Source organism: Calonectris borealis, chromosome 8 (assembly GCF_964195595.1).
Source record: "Calonectris borealis chromosome 8, bCalBor7.hap1.2, whole genome shotgun sequence".
NCBI classification, from domain to species: domain Eukaryota; kingdom Metazoa; phylum Chordata; class Aves; order Procellariiformes; family Procellariidae; genus Calonectris; species Calonectris borealis.
In genome coordinates, this window is record NC_134319.1 from 32094222 (window position 1) to 32115315 (window position 21094).

The window sequence follows — 21094 nt, forward strand, 5'->3', positions numbered from 1 at the left end:
AGCAGCAAGAAGAGATTGATGAACACAAACAAGAGGCAAATACAGGGCAAGGGGAGGGGAGGAGGGCACACAGGTAGGAGAGGTGTGGGTAGGAGAAAGTCGAGGTAGCAATGGTATTACAAGGAAGACAAGCTGTAAAGATATTAGAGGTGTGGGAGGAGGTAGAGGACAAGCAAGACAGATGTGGAAGTGGTAGAGCCAGCTAGAAAAACAGCATAAATGCTGAGATGGCACAGAGATGTTGGGGTAGTGGATGAGGAGTAAGGCAGTGGATCGGAGGTGAGATGCTACTATGAATGGGCACTAAGAAACTACTCAGGCATTGCTGCTGTTTAATATTTGCTTTTTCTGGATCCCTTGGACTGGCCAGAGGTAGAAGCTTTAGGACTTGAGCAGGCCCCAAGTTCTGAGACGCTTTCTTGGAAATATTTTTCTGAAAGAAAAACAAAACAACAAACCAAAGCCATTAAAAATACCGCAGAGTAAAAATGTGCCCAAGGTATCACACTCTTAAACAAATTAGCCTCTCCTCCCACTTTGATGTGGAAAGAGATAGGATACACTGAAGGACTAAGGGAAGAAGTTTTAATTCTCATTCTTCCCCCTTCTCCACATCTTGTATCTGTGTGGATCCAGTTGAGAAAGGACACAAGGAAATGCTTTCATCCACAACAAACATGCGACCTAAGGAACTCCCTACCACACCGCATGGGCAAGACCAGTAGGTCAGCAGCGTTCAAACAACTCCTGGAGACAGCAATAATGTCCTGTGCTATAAACGCAAAAGATCTGTGGCCTCTGAGAGTGAAGGGACCAGGAACATTATTTCTTTTCTACCCCAAAATCAGTGATCCTAAACAGATATTCATGGCTGTAACAGGGAACACTCACTTACAAGGAAGATGAAGCCAATTACAGTGATCTCTTAGATATAGACCCTGTGTCATATGTCAAAATCAAACAAAATTACTTTCGTTCAAAACCAGACCATGTTCAGCAGTTCTTTCTGTCCTAATCTAGAGTTATGGTAAAAGCCTCCTTGCTTGGCCTCTGACAAAGAGTCTAGACAAAACCCTAGGATGTGGCCAGGAGGAAAGGGTCCTGCACTAAATGAGAGATGAACGAGGTGTCCTTAAAGATTGCTTCCCTCTCTGCGTCAAGGAGAGGATTCAGAATATTGATTCTCCTGACCTTGCCCGTCTTTGTGTGTTGCTTCTGGGATGGCTTTCCCCTCTTTCTCCAGCTCACTCTCTAGCTCTTTGATTCTCTGCAGAGCTTCTTCCAGCTTCTGTTCAAGACCTTCAGATCTCTCCTCTGCATTCTGAGCACGGATCTCTGTTTCTCTGAAACACAGAAGCAAAGATAATGCCAAAACCTGAAATCTAAGCAGTTGCTGGCAGGATACTCAAAAGAAAGATTTAGAAAGCTGAAGTGTTCAGTAGGATTGACTGACTCTATAAAACACATTTATGATTTCAGAGAAGGGCATTGTTAAAAGATCTATAAAGGACTTCATGGCACATCTACGTAAACCCTGCAAATTGAATTAATTTTAAAACTCAGTGTTTGCTAGCAAAGGGTGAGATGCTGCTCTTCATTGTGCAAGGATAAATACAGAGCACAGTCAATTCTATTAGCAAGGCTAATGAGATGGGCTTACCCTGGATAATGCGAGCTCACAGACAAAACAAGAAGTATGAGGGAATGTAATTCAGAGTGCCCAAGCCTGCTTAGGCATGGAAGAAGTCAATACCAAACACAGACCTTGATGTGATTCTGCACGGAGCCACTTGGGTGTCCCTTCATTGTGTTCCCCACACTTAGGCACAACATTGCATGGTTGTACCTACCAAGCTCCTGGGCACTAGCAGGCCGTGGAAGCGCTCAGCTGCATTCACATAGCACCCTGCAAGTGCTAACTGGACCTGAAGTATTAGGAAGTCTTGCAGAAAACCATCATGAGTACCTCTGCAATGTACCTCATGAGTACACAAAACGGAAAATCTGCATACAGATGAAGGAGAGCTGACATGGGTCATACCTTCAGCTAACATAAATCACAGTCAATGGCCCAAGACAATCAGAACAGAAGGAAACCCAAAATTAAGCCAACAGATATTGGATGAAGCAGAACCTTATCAGAGAGCAGAACAGGCACTTGCCTGGGATGACACCCTGCCTCACTCATGCCTCCAGCACAGGACCAGTACTCACAGGAGCTGCACTTGCAGATTTTCCAGCATTGCCAGGGCTTCAAACTCTTTCTGAGAAAAGGGAGTCGACGACTTGGTGGCGGTCATCTCCCTCTGGTTGGGAAGAGCAAAACCTTCTGTAAGTGAACGTGAAACCAACAATGCCGCATTTCATCTGCAGCATGTGCCTGGTTTGGTGCTGGTGTCTCAGTGCACAGTCACAACACAGACAGGAGCTCAGTGTCAGCAGAACATGTAAAACCAGAGGCTCGTTCAGGCACTGAACTGATCTTGCATTAAAAATAGACTAAAATGCTTTCCTGACTCAGACATGAAACTCTCACTGGCTCATCGTCCTGGGTTGCTGGTGCATTCACAGGGTTACAGAGGTTGGAGATGGCTGTAGCCTGACCAGGAGCAAAAAAACCAACAAAACAATATTCAGAGAACAGAAAGAGGCAACTCCTCACAGGGTCTGACAGGCATAAGCCAGTTTTCTTCATGTGAAGACGACACCAGGGTTTTTCTGTAAAAGTAACTGTTAAAAGGCTCCTACGCTAAGCTTTGGAAGGTAATTGTGATTTCCAGGGATTAATTTCTGTAAAACAAGTCCAAGTCCATAAAGAAATGCTCCTGCATCTCCCACACGCTGCACTAGCTGCCCGCCTTTAAAGCATGAAGGGCAAGGCCCACTCAGCAATGCAGCATGCTGAAAGAGTGGGACCACCCAGTGACAATTTGCTAAAGATCCACAATGCCTGTACCTCCAGGCTCCGCTCTGGATGCCTGACTGGCCAGGGAATGACTGCAAAAGGCAGGCCCTATGACTTCTGAAGAGCAACTTTACCAAAGAGCACCATCCCAAAGGCAAGTGGAGAAAACAAGGACCTAGGAGGCCAAAACAACCTGAACTTCTTGCTTCCCTATTGTTGTGGGATCTTCCTGAATCTCTGAACCCTCTTCAACTCCTCCCACGTGCTCAGTGCCAAACCATTTTCACCATCCCAGTCTCTGCAGATAGTCCTGGTTCAGACTACACACATCACCCGTTATTGGTCCCACAAAAGTGACAGTAACGCATGGGTCAGGAGGACAAATTGCAGCTGTGGTAACTGTGCTAATGATTATTTAAAATTGCAAGAAGAGAGGAATCAGAGAGAACACCAGCACCTTGCACTGCCCCAGCAGGTCTCACCCAGGTGTTAAAGGGGGTCTCATAAGAGAGTCTGAGTAGACAGCTAAACCCCAGCTCCAAATCTCGGCCAACAGGCTAAAACCATTGGTGAGGTGGAGACTCCTACCCCTGTAACCGAAACGATGTCCGACTTCAGAGACTTCAGGTGGATGTTGGAGTCATGCCCTACATATCTGATCATGTCTGCAGTAGCTTCATTGTCCTCAGTCAGATAATCCATACCAGCACCTGGCTGCTGCTGAGAGAGAAAAGGAACAAGAAATAGGAGATGCCACTAACCTAGTGGCATTCAAGGCAGCTGTAAGGCCATGTTTCACATCGCATACACCGAGCAATAAATAAAAAGGCCCTGCTGGAAAGTAGGATATTGCAGCTACTACAGTCACCTGCAAAATAGCAATTTCCTCCTTTACTTCTAATGTTTCTTCCTCTGTTACGGGTTTCCTACTGCTGTTGGCATCTTCAGCTTCAAGCTCTTTCTGAGTTGAAGAAATGATAGTGTCCTTAAGCTTAAGCTTCAACTGCAATTCCTGTAAGGCACCGTAGGGATTGGGTTAGTAGCGTGCTCCCTTTGTCCATCCAAATAACCTAGGCAAAGCTAGCTGGTCTCTGACTTTCTCTTGCACATATTTAGACTTGGACTCCAGCCACCTAGGAGGTCCTGAGTATGAATATATTTCAAATCACAAATGAATATGCTAATTACTGAACATTACAAAGGCAGGACCCTCTGTGGCATATCTGCTTTGTATAGGCCATGGCACGGAGAAAAAGAGAGGCAGCACGCGAGCTACATGCTGGCTGTACACCAAGTCATGAACAACCTCAGTCTGCTTGGGGACTGAGTTCACAACTGACACAAACAAATTGTTCAAGACAATAAATCTAAATCCATTTCCTCATCATCTGAATTTAGCCTGTTTCATATGAAATTAGGCCAACCATCTATAAAACACATCTGATTGTCACAGGCAGTCTCAGACATCCATCTAGCCACATAAGGAATTAAACTAGAAGTTCAGCCTGACCTCCTGGGCAAGGCAACCACCAGAATTCCAGCCAAGGTCTGCCCCAATAGGTGAAGCAAAAGCAATCACACACCATGGGGATCTGATCTACAAGTGGGGCAAAAATCTCCTAGCTCCACTGAAGCTCTGGTTTTGCCTCAGACCTGCCCTCCCAAGAAGCACGGTGATTTTTAACCAGTTTACAGTCATAACACCTCACAGTTCTAGCTGCCACTTTGAGTGCGTGCATGTCCCCATGCTAAACCTTCCCTCAAACTGAACTGTAGCTGCTTCCTTAAGGAAAAGTTTTGAAGCAGACCTTCATTCAGACTGGTTCAACCTAGAACAGCAAATGCAGTGACCCAAAGAGGTTTCTCAGTTCTACCTCTGATCCAAAGAGCTTTTTCAGGTCTTCTAAATCCAGAAAGGAGACAGGAGTGCCCTTGATCTCTGAAAGGAGGAGACTACACACTTGAATCCAATTACAGCACTCAGTCTGGGAAGACATAACAGAAAATGATTATTCAGGGATTATTGAGCAGAAAAAATAGCTGTTACCATATTCATTCAGTCAGGTAAATAACTCCATCTTTCTGTCCTTGTCTGTTCCAGGGACCTACCTGGACCCTTCCATCCTCACCCTACAAAGGAAAAGGAAGACACATTTCTCCAAGCTTTCAGACATGGCATCTGTCACCAGCTAATCACTCCCACCAACTAATTCCTTCAACGAGCTCCTCCTCAGGCCAACACAGAACATCTCTGTCACAGCCACTGCCCCAGCCCACGTGGGGAGAAATGAGTGTAAATCCCAGGGGTTAATTTTTCACTCGCTAAGGTAACGCAAAACAGAAGCACAAGTATTTCCAATCCCTGCACAGAAGCTTCTTACATTCATTGAAGCAATGCCGTTTGCAATGCCTGTGCTCAAGGAAGCCTTGGGCTTCAGGATGGGTCTACCATTCCTAAAGCACAGGCAAAGCTCAGCTAAACACTGGCAATGACAGTGGTAGCAATTAAGAGCTTCTACATGCAAGTGTAGAATAAGGAGGTGGCAGGTAGGTCAGTTGACTGCAAGAAGTTTCAACTGCATCTATATAAAGGTATATTGCACCAAGTACCTCCAGGAACTCCTAAGCACCACTCAAGTCTGGATGTACATGGCTCTGACAAACTTTGAACCAGCAGTGAATCTACTGCCGCTCATATGGAATAAATCTCACAGGAGAGCCCTTACATATGTATCCTGAAACAGGGTGAGGGAAATATTAAAACTGAACATGACCTGATCCGGGTTTATCTGCTTTCCAGGACTGCGGAGTCAGTAGGGAACTTGGGGGACCACTGGAGTAGCAGGAGTTTTCCTCATTCTTGACACCCTCACATATATTTTTCTCTACCTTTCACAAAGAAAATGCAGTCTCATCTACCTCAGACCTAGACAGCTGGAAACACAGGCACCTTTTACCTTGATCTTATTCAGCTCCTCCATCTCAAAATCAGCTTCTAAATCCATCTCAGACCGTTTCTTTCGAACGATTGCATTAACAATCTCGCGGCAGCAGCTGCAAAGATGCAGAATGTCATGAGCCTTGCAGGAGTGCCCTCAAATGCTTAGAATCATAGAATACTTAAGGTTGGAAAAGAGCCTTCAGTCAGGAGCCCGTTGCTGTCAGCAAGGTACAGGAGCTACCTGTAGACCTCTGCACTAGAGAAGTCTCCAGAAAAGCAATCCTCGCCTGCTCCACTCACACAACGACCTCCCAGACAGCTTGTCCGTGCCATTTCTGTACAACCCACAGACGTGTGAGCTCAGATTCTGAATCAGGTGAAGTCTTTGCTCCAGGTGACCTGGACTGCAGACTCGCTGCCTGTACTGCCTTTACATCCTCCGGAGGTCATCCTCAGAAGTGTGGGCAGAGCCCACGCGATCACAGATGCTAGCATGTTTTATAGCAGTACCAGGTACAAAGCAGGCACTGCCGTTCTCTTTAGGTGTTCCTATCTTATTAGGCTCCCTACAAATTCCAGTAAGGCCCATTTAAGACCTGGGAAAAGATCCAAGGACAACCAAATCGATGGGATCTGTCGTTATGATCAATCTCTCAGCACACTACACATTTTTTTCTTGAGAAAACACCCTTAGATGAAATTGAAAACCTCTGTTGATACCTGACTATAGAACCAGCGAGTCTGCCCATCTCCGCAACCAGCTCTTCAGCTCGGTGCTGCAGCTTATGAACCCTCAGAAGTCTGAGCTCCTCGTCCATCTCGGTGTCTGACTCCTGCCGCCGAGGACACTCCCAGGACAAGCGGTCTGCTGTCATGTGTCTCAGCAAATCCACCAGCCACAGGCTCAGGTTTCTGTGCAGTTCAGTCACCTGCAGAAAACATCAGAGCAAAGCTAAACCGGTAATAAATGACTGGTCTTGCCAAGTAGTCTGAAGTCAATGCCCTACCTAATTCAATTTGCAGACTGACCTAATGACAGAAACATTTATTTTTACCATTTTTTCTCCCATATTCATTCCCATTATGAACACATCTTTTCCTACTGTGAACCTATCCTTCTTCCCGTTCTTGTTTAGGATCATAGGCTTCTTATCAGCCACGAGGCGTGCTCTCACATCCAGAATTCAGCAACAAACCAAAAATCACACACCACGCTTATAGAACACTTAAAAAATGCATAGTGAGAGCCTCTAGTCTACAATCCTGGGAGAAAGAAGTAAAACCACAGAGAGCTAGCAGCCACAACACCTCTCTGAACCGGAAATATCAATGTTATTCCAGAGGAAATGCTTGCTAAAAATGAAATAATAAAATGGTGTTCATGCACCTTATAGGAGACCTTACAGCTATTTTTAAAGGAGTTCTCCTCTGCTCCTTCCTGGCTGGAAGACAAAAGCCACACCTCAACTCAAACAGGAAAGAAATGTTGAATGAGAAGCAAGCATTCCTCACAACTGCGCTGTGGCCAGATGGAAATTAAAGGAAAGACTGAATACTAGGTATAGTGCTCTTATCCCTAGCAAGTTTCAGGCTTGCACTTACTTTTTTGTTAAGATGCGTGATGTTCTTCTCAACCTCATTATTCATGGACAGAATCCATTGCTGAATCATCTGAAAAAACTCTCTAGGTACCACCCTGAAAAAAAACAGATCCAGAAACAAAAAACCTGCATATTCTAGTGCACCAGACCCGAGGGTCTTCTGTCTCAAAGACACCTTTTGCTTCCCAGCTCAAGGAAAATGACGTATTTTAGTGCACCGTATGCTGGAAACATGACACAGGCTTTTTTGTTAACGCTATAGTTGTGGGCAAACTTGGCATTTGCAAGTAATCTCTTAATTGCAAAAAATCACATGCATATATGTTATGCATGTGCTCTGCGAATGATTTATTTCTTGATGATATTTACCAAAGACAACGGAGCACCATGAAGAGGAATATGCCCCCACAAATCTGACTGTAAAAGAATCACGTATTTTGGGTTTTCTTCAAATGTCAAGATTTCCAAAGCAGGTGGCAGTTCTGAGGGAGACGGTGATGTTCCAGGAGCGATATTGAAGCCACCAACTGTTTCTACAGATATTGCCAAATGAAGGCAAATGAAAGGCAGTTGCCAATCGTTTTAACACTTCAGCTGATCACATTTATCCCCCTGCCAGTTTCCTGCGCCGGGGTCCCCACAAAAGAACATTTCTCTTTTCTTTCGAGTGTAATTTAACGTACAAGGCCAGCCCAGACACAATTACCACCTCTATGCTTACGGGAAATGCGGTTTCTTATCACTCTCAGCTTCATGCAACTGGCTGGAACCTAAACAGCTCATCGCTGCATCCACCTGGGCCAGCCATGCAGGAATCTTGTGATAAAATGCCCACAGCTCAGCTTCGTGCATGCCAGAACCTTGCTTCGGCTTTTGCACCTTGAATAACCAATCTTCCATACTTCCCACCAAGGCTGTCAAAAACCTAGCTGTGCCTGCGGGGGAAGAAAATACAAACCTTTAATTACAATTCTTTCAGCCAACAAAAACAAAGCTGAATTCAAAGAGGGAGGCCAAGAGGGATGAACAGCCTATGTGGGAACAGCCTATGTGGGAACTGGCTACACTTAGGACTAAGAATGAGCTGCTTAGTAAGCACTGAATTCAAAGCAAGCTGAAAGAAAATGGGCTTGATTTGAAGCCCTGACTTCCCTTCTTGTCTTGGCAGATTTGGCTGCCTCGTTGCATAAAGGCTTAATATAACTCTTTTTAAAACAGCTTTGCAGTTACAACTTGATTCTTCAAAGATGCAGGTGATACAGTAAGCACAGATGTGCAAAATGTGTGGACAAGGTAGTAAATTACTTGTTCATTCACTCATCTGGCACATGCTGATGGATATTCTCTGTTTATTGGGGAATGCGCTGGAAATGTAACAATGGTGCCTCTTGACATCCAATGTTTAAGCTTTCTTTAAATCCTGGTGAGATCCTGGCCTCCGTGACATCTTGTAGCAAAGATGGCATGTTAAGCACATGGAGGTGCTGAAAATTTTTTTTAATATGTCAATCATTTTGATGCATGGCTCGGTTTCCCCACTGTACAGCTGTGGGGTAGAACTGGTTAACTTCTCCTCTGGATTGGGAGAAGTGCAGTGAAGCAGTGCTGGGATGTCCAGACTGGTAAGAAAGGGAGGAGGTTACCCACTGCAGGGTGGAACCTTTCAGAGCGCATTATGGGAGCCCCATAACCAGGCATTAGTTTTTAACGACCAGGAAGCCAAGTAGCAGTAGGAATGATATTATTTAAGTTCTCCTGCCATGAAGCATCAGGTTAAGAGCAAAGAAGAAAAGAGGTGGGTCCCAGAAGGGCATGGGATGAGGGAGAACAGTCACTTCTGATCACTTACATGTGGTTTGGCCATATTAGACCTTACACAGTGTTCTGGATCCTTATTAAATCGTGTCTTGCTTTGGGAAGGCTGTCTGTGTCATTGCATTTATCTTATAAACTTAATCAAGTCCCCAGCAAAAGAGAAGACCTAACTGGAGCTCACTGGAGAGGTGGTTCTAGTCCCAAGTGCCAATTTCAGGGTCAAAACCATCTTATTCTCACAAAGAAGGTATGCTATGAAGGCTTTAAGAAGTGATAAAGGAAGACTGAATAAAAGCAAAGACCTTAAGCCAAACCTTATAAATTTCAAATAAGTCCTCTCTCATATTTGCTGTCTAAAACAATCTCATATCTCATTGTTCTCGCTGTATCTCTAACCCTTGTCATCAAATACCAAATCCTTTGTATTTCTGGCGCATGCTGCTTGAGATCAGGTAATCAGCTCTTAGAAGATAAGAAATACTTCAGGTAACTGAGTGCCATTGCCTTACAGGACAAAATTACCTTGTTCTCGGTGTTGTCTCTTACCTATTCTTTATAATATCTTACAGCAATTTTCGATCAGATGTCTGCGCTGTGCTGCCTAGCCCTTTATTCAGATCACAACTAAATATCGAGGCTTCTGACAATTGGCTGTTAACTTTTTGCCATGCTGGTGTCTGGCCAATTATGGCCCTGTTCCTTCTTTCTCTCACTTTCTAATGAGAACTATCAGGAATATTTAATTCCTTTAGCTGTCTCTTAGGATGGACAGACTTATCATTCTATCTCACCTCCTTTAGTAGGCTGAAATATAACATGTAGCATAAGATAATGTAGCGAAAAGCACAGGATAACCCTGAGTGAAAGAATAAATGACAGGTATGAGAAGCAGCTTAGCAAACATGAGTAGCAGTTGCTGACAGCACAGGTTCAGTTTAGTTTTAATCTGCTAAAAGGAAAGACGACAATTAAAAAAACATCAGAGAGGAAAACAATTCTGAAATCAGAAGTGAGTCAAGGTCTTGCAGAGGCAAAGGTTGAGAAGGTTAGTTGCAAATTACCCAACTTATGTTTGTTATCTCACACAGGACATGATAAGTTTATATCAGCAAAGAAAACACTTATTTATATACTTTATTATCAAGATAATTCAATATCTAGATTAAGATAACTGTGTTAATGATAAAGTAATAAAAAAAGTATTACCCTCTGAGACAGTGTTACCTGGTTAATGATCTCCAAAGTGATGTTTTACTTTACATTTTAAGCATACATTCTTTCCTTTTACTTTTATTTTCTTTTCCACACTTAATCTACATAATCACAAAGCGCCCACGCTCCCTTTGAACATAACACACGACTTCCCCATGTCTTATCTGCATTGCATGTTCTTTGCACTCTATCACTTTTAAAATTTCAGATATTCTTTTTACGTGTGACTGCAGGTCAGGTTTCTTGGAGTTTATCCCTTGAATGCTCTTGATTCCCAGCACATACCTGGGGGTCAGATTTGAGCTTTGGAAAAAACCAGTACAGATTATGTCAACTGGTCCTTTATTACCCGCTACTCTCCTGGCATCCCCAAGGAAAGACTGAACTGCAAAATCGGTCATTCCTTACCATTATTCCCACTTATCCTTATATTGTATTGCCAGTAGAGTTCACATGCCATTTGGTTTATTTCTTCCAGGGCAGCATGCTGCGGAGGCAACGCTCCAGCAAAGTCCCGGTGTCGATTCAGCAGTGTTTGTCCCAGCTCCATCCAGTGCTCCTGCAGGCTGGCAGCGCTCCTCAGACTTTCCATCTTTCTTAGGTGCACCTCCCCGCCGTACTGCTCTAGGTCTTCTTTTAGCATCTGAAAGAAAAGAAGCAAGCTCGCCAGGCCCCCAAAAGTTGGACCACCCCTTGGTTGCAACAGAAAGGTGATGGAAATCAGGTAAGAGAAGTGTGAGGAATCCATGAGCATAAAGATGACACAGTGAGTAGATAGCACAAAAGTTGGAAACTTACTGGTGACAATTCTGAGTGCTTAATATCATTTATCAGTCACTGGAGCTGTCAGTCAGAGAGTGCTCAAATGCACAACTAAGTTTAATGCACTGGCTGAACGACGGTATTGGTCACTTATAACTTCTCATGTGTAAACTCTTAGCTTAAGCTTCGGCACAAAAGATTTGAGCTGATGTGGTTTTGTTCACATTTGTGATGGGCATAGATGCTCACTGTGGCTCAGCTAACACGTGGTAATTTGCTGCACAGATACTACTCGATAATACGTCCAACCCCCCAAAATCTTACATTTATCAAGTTCTTGATATCTTGTAGGATTTCATCGAGTAGCTTTTCATTCATCGGAGAGGAGCTAAAGCAGAGGGAAAGAAGGGATGAGAGCTGAGAGCAAAAACTCCTTTAGTAGCCAAGGTAAAACCAAGAGTCAAGATGTATACTCTATGCATACCACGTTTGTGATACGAATTGTAACTTGAAAAAGAAGTAAAAAACACAAGGCCCTACTCAATCAGAGATTTTTATTCTCTCCCTCAACATAACACAAACACTGGGTGTCAATTAAGAAAATATGTTACTTCCAGCAAAGACAAAAATCAAATTCAAGCACATATTGAAAATTCAGACATTATTAACTCTACAAATGAAATGTATAAAGTGATGTCTTTTGTTAATGCACAGGCTCTGCATTTCTGCATTTTGTGCTTGCGTTTATGCTTTGTTTTATTTAACATATCACAATGAACTAACAAAAAGCCTGCAAAATATAAGCACCTTAACAAATTACTTCAGATTTTAAACCTCATGTCTCTCAGAGTCGCATTTTGTATCTGTACATGAGAGAACTGAATGCTCTATGGAAGCATCAATGCGTGTACATTCAAGTTAAAATGAACCAAACTAGATAGAGGAATTCTGTTATAGCAATGACAGCTGCAAAAAGGACGCTGTGGTTCGCAGCAGGAGGGTACAATCCTTGCTCCATTGAATTCAACCACAAAGCCACAGCATCACTTTGGAGTTACCGTTATGGACCTGATTATCAAAATAAATGCATCAAGCAGAAAAGTAAAGCAGTGAGGGACGTGCAAATTGCACCAAATCTCACTGCACCTGAGAGCCAGTGCACAGTTTGCACTGTCACAAGGCAAAGGTTGAGGGAGTTGGCTGCTACCCCCATTCCTCTGGGCCACTCACGAGTCACTGCTATGGAAGTACTGAAGCCGCTTGTTGAGGCTGCTGCAGACAATTTGAAGTTTTCCCCGGCTGGACTCCTCAGAACGCTCTATTTCTGCTCCAACGCGACCCAACCTCTCCCTGAACTGCTCTGTCTCTTCCTGCAGACCAGCCAGGTCTCCTGTGTCCTGCAGGCGTTGAGCAAGAGGGTGGGAAAAGGGACCGTTGTGATTGTTTTGATCCAAGTCGGTGGAATTCTCCCTTTGCCCTAGCTATTTTGAGATGTACACATATCAGAGATCTGGGAAATGTCTGTAATTCCACAGCACAGCCCTCACAAACCCTTTGACACGGGACTAGGGTGGCTCACCCTCCCTGGGCATGCCAGAACTGAGCGCTTGACCCCTTACTGCTTGTATGCTATTGAGATACCGTGCAGCCCCATACCTATGAGGCCAACATGACACTAGCCTGGATCTGGTTTGGTTTGAGGGAGAAGGAATGGGGAGAGGGAATAAAGCCACAAAGAAAAAGGGGAAACAGGGGAAAAAAGAAAAGTTTGAGGTAGAGAAAAGGGGACACGGAGTAAAGAGAGAAAAGCAGAAAGAGAGTGAACTCATTCAAATTTTAATGCTTGTTTGAAACTAGACCAACATTTGAAAGTTCAAATAACAGCCAAAGTACTGAATGCTTTACTGAGAACCGTAGAAGTACATAAACCACACATGCAAACACTTTGAACAGGTGCCCACCACAGGCAGGTCCCCACCTTTGAGGCCAAGAGGACTATGAAATGCTTGAGAACGTTGATCAGTGTCTTTCCACTAACATGGAGCCTGCGAACCAATGTGAGCTGGTTTCTGTCTACTATCTGGAAAAAAACATTATTATTTGCACTGTTTTCTTCTGAGAGGAGAGGCATCTGACATTAACACGGGAGCTTTACCATCAATGAAATGGAGCTCAAGCAGTTGAGTCCACTTCCCTTACAAATAAATTTCTGATCTCCCAGACAGCCCCAGAAGTTCTGCTAACAGATTTTAAACTTGAATGGGATAAAGTAGGAGATCACAAGCAAGGGGGACACACAAACAAGGAAGCACAGAATTAACCAAGAGTGATATTTTGTGAGGAACTGCGAGGAATCTGGGTACAATATTCTAAATTACAAGGAATAGGAAACTTTTTAGTCAAACTCATCTCTGAATGGAAATATTAATTTCACAGAAGTTCTTCCTGCACAGAGCCTGGAGATCTGTACCAGAAATGCTATGTGAATTAACTTGTTTCCATTTAAAAAACACACATGTGAAATACAACAGACCTCAGGAAATTAGGTCAGGGCAGGTATGAGATGTGTTACTACCCAATCATATTTAATAAAAATGTTCTTTGGGACAAAATCTGCCCTTGGAACAAGACTGCTAGCTACGATGGCTTACACCTTGCAATGTATGACCGATCTCCTGCACCTACCTTCAGAGCCAGGTCATACGCAGCTGAGCTCCAAACGTCTCTCTCCTGGGCTAGCAGCAGAACTTGCTCTTCCAGTTGTCTTCTCTGTAACTCATATAACTCCCGATACTCTTCCAAAGGGCTAGAAGAAGGGAAAGACAATGAAATATGTGCACCTGTGTTTCTCATTCACGTTTACTGTCTTTCTCCCAATTCCTAAAGCTTTTCTTAGACATCTCCTCTTCCTCCTTCCTTCCTCAGTCACCTCCCACACAGCCTGTAAATTCACAGGTCCTTTTCCCTGAGCCCTACAACACCTCTCTGTTGATATTCCCATGGCGACTTGGATTCAGTATGAATACAAATTTCTGTAAGTGAATCTGTGTGCCTAAGCACCACAACTCTGATACCAACCACTGAAATCCCGAATTTCTTAGGTATCTGAAGATGTCCACAGGCCCTTAGAAGTTCAGAGCTGCAGGCTCTGCTGGACTATGAAGAGCTCATCAGCTGTGAATGTAGGGTGAAGAAAAGGGAATGCCAGCACCTGAGCAATAAATGCATCTTTCATGACTTAAAACTAGAAATGTTTTGAACAGCTTTCTATCCCTTTGAGGGGTTTAGCATTTATAGCAAAACCATGGCATTTGTCATGAACAGCCAAGCTCTCTTCCCCAGAAGGAAATCAGCCCTCACCTCTCCTTCCCAACAACCCCAAGAGAATGAAACCAGCACGCTGCAGGAATCTCCCAACCTCAACTTTGAAAACAACTTACTCTGCATTCGCCTTAGCCTCCTGCATGGCTGTAGCTAGCTCCTCTTGAGCTTTTTCTGCTTCTTTGGTCACCTTGCAGTCATGCTCTCGTACCTCGTACAGATCGCTGAAACAGCGGGGAACAGATGTAAGGGAACTTAGCCCAACCCAAAGGTCTCTGCTCTGGCAGACACCGACTGGTGGGCCCTACGCCATCATCCAGGGCTCTCTTCCACCAACACAACCATCTCACTGTAGGGATGAAAGGCATTTTGAAGACCACCACCACACACGTTGCTCCAACCCCTTTCTGCAGACCCCCACCATCGAACCTCCAGCGTGCTAAGGAAAGGAGGTGGCTTTGACATTATTTGGCGTTAAGAGGGTGCAGTGAGAGTGTGAGGAGGCTCAAGTGTGGTCCCTGTAGCTCTGCTTCAAATCATAACACTATCTTCCTACTCCTATGGGAGGAAGATTAGAAAACCGATCAAAATCAATGGACTAAGCCTAGGGCATAGAGATAATTTCTTAGGATCAGGCAGGATTCAGACCTGGCCAGCTGTCCAACAGATTCTTTAAAATAGAGTAGTTCTTCTGCAATATGTCTGTTGACCAACTGCTGTGCCATCATTTTTTTGTAGAGGGTCTTCATCTGTTCAGGAACCCGCTCCATGAGACCCACGTACCTCTGCCTGCAGTAAAATGAGTCAAAAAAGGCATTTACCTGAGAGTGCAGATCTCTCTTACCCATCTGAAGACCCTTTCCTTTCACTGCACAGGAAGCTATCTAGAAGGCAATCTTCTGAGTGTTTGGAGTGGGGATTTTAAACACTCTGGAACAATTTAATTGCTACAAATAGTGGTAATCTGAGCATGGGAACATCGGCCGTGAAGGAAGTACCAGCTATTCTACATGTGAAAACTTCCATTGAATGTTCCACCACCAATAAGGTGCCCGCACTGTCAAGCGTGGTGTCAGCGCCACAACTTCAAGCTCCAGGTTACCTAACAGAGGCTCTTTAGCCCCAGTTGTTAACTAGGCAAGGAAATCCTACTTCACTCCTGGCACCGGACCCCACACCAATTACATCACGACAGGCTAGCTTTGCTGGGCAAGGACATTAGGAACGATCTGCGATAGCTAATGCTGCTCTCGAGAGGACACTGCCGTGAATCAAGAGGGGGATTAAGGGTTGGCTAATGATGACCTGAGCTTCGAAAGCAGCTGTCCTCTCTCCACACAGTCCACGCTGACCTGCCGAATCAGCTCGTGGAAAACGATGTTGTAGATGTTCTGCTCCGCCTTCATCAGCTCCAGCAAGTTGTGCAGCTGGCAAAAGAGGCGAGAAAAATCACAGCCTTGCAGAGCCTGGCCAACCTACTCCTTTAACAACAGAGGTTAGCACAGATCTCTCATTTCTTTTGAAGGAGTTTCCCTTTGAGGACAAAACACTACAAAAGGTATAAGGGAGAAGAGAAAGAGCCATCCTGCATGCATTTGCAGGTTCGTTTTCAAACATGTTATGCGCTATCCTTCCTCCCGTCAACATCGATGGGAGCTTCTCTGCTGATTCCAGCTGGAGTTCCTGCTGAGGCATTGCTCCACATTTTTCAAAAATCATTCCCCATCACTATGCAAGAATAACAGAAAATAAGACCAAGCAAGGTACAGATGTTCTTTGACACCAGCTTTTTAGGTGTATGAAGGTTTCCAAAGGCCCATTTTGTAACTCAGCAGCCTATCTCCCAATGGGAGATGAGACAGCTACTGCCTTCATTCCTCCATAGTAATCATGCCAAATGCATTCCCTTCTACATTTCTGGCAAAAATGCCAGCAAGCTAACCGTTTGTTCTTTGTGGATCAGATGAAGATGAAGAGAAGCTCCTGGTTATTACAGGACATACAGACAGCTGGCTTGGGCAGAAACTAGCTGCTAGGAGGTAGTTTAAGCACAGCAGGGATAAACACTGGGGAAAACAGGATGTTATTTTTGGGTACAAGAAAATTATTGGGGCACAAGCGAGTTATCCACCTGTGAAGGTCCTGTTACTCTGATCAGCTTGTCTACTCCAGCTTTTTCCAACATGCTGTCCATCACCTCCATCAGCTGGATGACCTCTAACCTCCCAGAAGGTTTCCTGACAGACCAGAAAGAGGCACATCATTATTCTGTATAGCATGTTATGATATTTTCCCAGGAAATGAAATTCAAACAGCTGGTTTTTTTCCCCAACAACTTCATGCAGGGTGGTACTTACATGGACGGGAACAGCCGTAGTTTCTTTTCACGGTCTTCAAGCAGCGTTGTGTATTTACTGAAACAAATACAAATGTTAGAACTTGATTACAAAGCAATCCTTCCAGTGCTAGCTACAGGATCCCACTCTCTCTTTCAATCTCTTTGTCCCATGTACAAGCTGATGAAGGTTGGAGAAGCAGAGAAGGATCTACAGGGTTGCTCTTCAGTGGGAGCATCCAGAGCCTAATGCAAGAATCGGACCTCCTGCAGCCATTCCCCCAGCTGGAGCTCCTTCTTCTTGCCACTAACACCACAATTCTGGTAGGAACCTTCTCCCTTTAAGACCTCTCATGGCACTTGGCTAAGAAGTGACCAATGGGTTTAAAAGTTACTGGTGGGGCCAGAAGAGCACCACATATCCACACCACACCCACCCAGAGACTGATCACAGGAGACCATCGAAATAAGACGACAGTGTTCTGTTACATCACGTTGGCAAAGAAGCTGTGAGGATTTCACTCCTAATCTTAGAATTTTAATCCTTGAACAATGAGAAAGAATCTCCTTTAAATTTAGTAAGTTGTCCGGAGAGACCAAGGGGAGTCTCAGTAGCCTTTTTTGGGCAAGGCTTGGTAAACTCAATTCAAAACTCACAGCCTGAAAAATTAAAAATAAATAAATAAATAAATCGCAAACAAACAAATTAAAAAAACCCCCAGAGTGGTCAGACTCAAGATGCCAGCAGGTCTATACAAGCATAAAGTGAGAGTAGGAACTACCCAGAGCCTGCCCAGCTTTGTGGCAGAAAGCAATTCTGAAAGAAATACAGAGAAACTAATGAAAATTAAAAAAAAAAAAGCAGCAAAAAAATTAAAAAATTGCCTCAAGGAAATCAAACCAGACTTCAGCTTCTACATTCACGTCCAACTACTGAAGCCCCCCTGAGCAGTACCAGTCTACAGGAAATTCTCTGTTGGCCACCCCGAAGCAGCAGGGACAAAGAAAAGGAGGGTCACCTTGCTCTGCAGGGTTAACTACAGCCTGGTCATTGGCGTGGGATTTGCACAGCCTCCCTTTTATACTCTGCCCTTCCCAAAGGCAGGAGGTGTGTTTGGGCAGCCTCCTCAGCCTCACTTTAACCCCCCACTCTGAACAGTTGAGGACAAACCCTTGTAAACCAGAAAGCACTCACTGATCGAAGTACTTCAAGGGCAAAACTCCCCTGTTCTTCACGATGTGAAATTCCTTGGGAACCAGACTATCTGCTAGGGTTGCTTGCTGGGGATAGAAAAGAGAGAGAGCACGAAACATCAGCATAAAAGACGTGAAGACGCTCCCGGTTCCTTCCCAAAGAGGACATGGGTTTGGCAGCCGGGAGAGGGAAGCTCCCGTAGCAGCTTTTCACGCTGCTTTTTCCTTTCCCACTCCACACTTCCAGACCCCGACAGAAACAAATCTACATCTGAAAGCAGATTGAAATAACTAACACTGAACGGCGGCAGGGGAGCCGGGGGGCTGGAGCCGCAAGGCGAGCCGCTGAGTTTTAGGACCAGGGTAACGTCGGGGGGACGTGTATGAGGACCTCCCTTCTCCCAGCCAGTGATACACACAGAGAAACACCTGCACCAGCACTCACGGGAGTACGTGGGACTGTACCACGGCTCCCTCTCTGGTCCCGACAACTCTCAGTAAAAGAGCTTTTGCCAGGCATTGATTTCTTAGCTTCTTGGCCAGTCGCAATGTCACACAGGTAAGAGACATCCCTGAAACAGAGGAGAAGAGCTGGATCACCGACCCATCCCGCAGGCAACCCGCCATTCCCTCACTGCCAGCCTGAGCCACGCGCGGGTTTGCTCTGCTCAGCCCGAGGCCAGGCTTACGGCCAGGACTCCCTCCCCTGGGCCAAAAAAGACAGATGAGATCATGTTTTTTTTAGGCAGATTAACCTCACATTGCCTATCCGTTTTTCACGTCTGCTGCCAACGCCCTATGGCATACATATCCAACGTCCGATATAGAGCAAAACATTTTTCACTTCCTAGCGCCATTAAGCGCTGCTTATTTACAAAGAAGTGCAAAGCTATTCCCTGCTAAGTCCATTAAAGCCAGAAGAGCTTCTTTTCTTAATCGTGGATCACAGAGCATCCCTGCGAGCCTGACATCCTTTGGAAGGATGGTTCCAAAAAGTGCTCATTTAGCAACTCTTTCATTTATTATTCCCAAAGCATCTTTCCCTCGAATCTCTCCAGCCCGAACTTGGACAGCTGGTCCATTCACCCAGCCACCTACCATAAAAAAAAAGACCAAGGGAGAGACCTAGCTCTGCATTCCCAGCTCTAACGTCTTTCCATCACCCTGGGCTCCTTATCCCTTCTTTGCTTACCTTCCAGCGCCCGTCAAACTGACAGGGTGGTCTGTCAGGTGTCTGAACTTGCTCCGACGATTAGGATAATGCCAAAGCCGATCTGGGGTTTGCAGGCAGCCCTGCAGAGGAGGCACACGTGGCTGTCACTTCTTAGCGAGAAACGCGCCAAGGAGTGGGAGAGGTCAGGGTGGCCGTCTAAACAAGCTTCGCGTCATTATTTCTGTCTTGGGGCTAAGGAAACTGGTGTGGACAAACCAGCCTCGGCAAAGGCTTCACTGCAGCACCAGGGTGCAAGGACGTTTTGCAGGGACTAGAAGGCAGCACTTTGGATCTGCATCAAATGGCACGGTCAGAAAAGTGATGCAATATAAGGTAAATTTATCTTACGAGGTCGGCAAACTTTCCTTTTGCCCAGGGAATGAACATGTGCCCCTAATGAAGAGACAATTCCGGATAGAAAAAGGCAGAAGATGGAAACACGCTCACCCTGAAGCCCATGGGGGTTTTGGTGGTTTGCGGGGACCGTAAGTACTCTGGGCTGTAGAGAGAACTGCTGGCACAGGTCAGGCTTCGGAAAACCTCTTCTGGAACAAAACTATGCTCCAGGGAGGAAGAAACAGGCCTGATGTGGTGAAGCATCCTTGAGGTACCCCTCAGCTTGGGGATCTCTGGAAAACAGCACATCAAAAGCATTTCAACAGCATTTATTCTGCTGGTGAAACAGAAAGCAAAAATCGATGATAAAACTCAGGACTGAGAAGAACAAGATGTCTTACCCCAGAACAGGATCAACTCTAATCCTTTACCCCAAAGCAGGATCAACTACCTAAAACACAGGCAGCTAATCCCATTTTTAGCTGTGTTAGATCTTCGGTGAAGCCTGGAACAAGTTACCATCGAACGATGGAAGATAAAGCACTAGTCACACAACTGCGCCAAGCTATCAGGGACGCAAACGCCACGGGATGCTGAAAACAACTAAAATTTGTGTGTTTCTCTCAGGCCATTTCCCTTCTTGTGGATCGCTAGCAGTCGGCTTTCCACAAAGATATTAACACGCTAAAGTACCAGCAATTACCTAAATAAAGGCAAACCTTAATGCAGAGAAGCATCCCGCTGTTAAAGGGAAGCTGGAAGGACGGAGTCAGATGTACAGCCCCCGCCGCCTCCAGCCCAGCCCTACCTGACCGGTCCTCGCCGACCGAGCCTGCCCGCGCGGCACCGCTCCGTTTCCTTCCATCGGTTTTCGGTCCGGGACCTGGCACTCCAGTTGTGGGCATGGTGAGTGGTTATTTTATTTTAACGCTTATGCAGTGACGAATGAGCTAGAAACAGAATTAAGCCCGCATTTGTACTTCACAAGGTTAACAGGGTTTTTTTTTGTTATTATTTATTGTGAAAACCCCCCTTACGCCTGACACTAGGTACATCAGTGAGGAAGAAGCCCCCGATGCTTTGCTACGTCCTCCACAGGGGTGCTGGTTTTGGTTTTTCCATTTACAAACTGCACTAAGAACAACTGCTTCTTTTATACATCTAACTGGGCTAGAGATTTAATTATATTTGTCTCCAATTATTAATCGTACCACTTTTTCTTTTTAGCAATATCTTACTAATGAAAAAAAAAAATCCTATTTCCATTAGTTTCGTAATCTCCATAAATTCTCTCCTCAAGCCTTTCCCCCCCACTATATATTGTTCTTTATAAATACTCTCAATATTAAAACTTTTTGACCTCCTTATCAGCTGTATCCTTGTGCACTGTGGTTTCTAATTAGGTTAACTACATTTCTTTGCCTTCAGCTACATGTTTGAGGGTGTAGGTATAATCTAG

At 44.8% G+C, this 21094-nt stretch overlaps 1 protein-coding gene across 1 annotated transcript; it reads right to left on the reverse strand.

The window, feature by feature from the left end:
- Nucleotides 1-201: 201 nt before the first annotated feature.
- On the reverse strand, nucleotides 202-20540 carry AXDND1 (axonemal dynein light chain domain containing 1). Its single transcript, XM_075157077.1, has 26 exons — nucleotides 20444-20540; nucleotides 19747-19928; nucleotides 19279-19379; nucleotides 18532-18658; nucleotides 18088-18173; nucleotides 16915-16971; nucleotides 16689-16794; nucleotides 15863-15984; nucleotides 15206-15346; nucleotides 14677-14781; nucleotides 13922-14042; nucleotides 13215-13316; nucleotides 12467-12633; nucleotides 11563-11624; nucleotides 10883-11173; nucleotides 8169-8382; nucleotides 7449-7542; nucleotides 6567-6775; nucleotides 5863-5959; nucleotides 4757-4890; nucleotides 4552-4558; nucleotides 3774-3917; nucleotides 3494-3625; nucleotides 2215-2306; nucleotides 1192-1343; nucleotides 202-433 (listed from the first exon to the last, which is right to left on the reverse strand). Exons 1-26 carry the CDS (start codon nucleotides 20538-20540, stop codon nucleotides 333-335), a joined length of 3243 nt encoding a protein of 1080 aa, XP_075013178.1. The 3' UTR covers nucleotides 202-332.
- Between the last annotated feature and the right edge of the window lie 554 nt (nucleotides 20541-21094).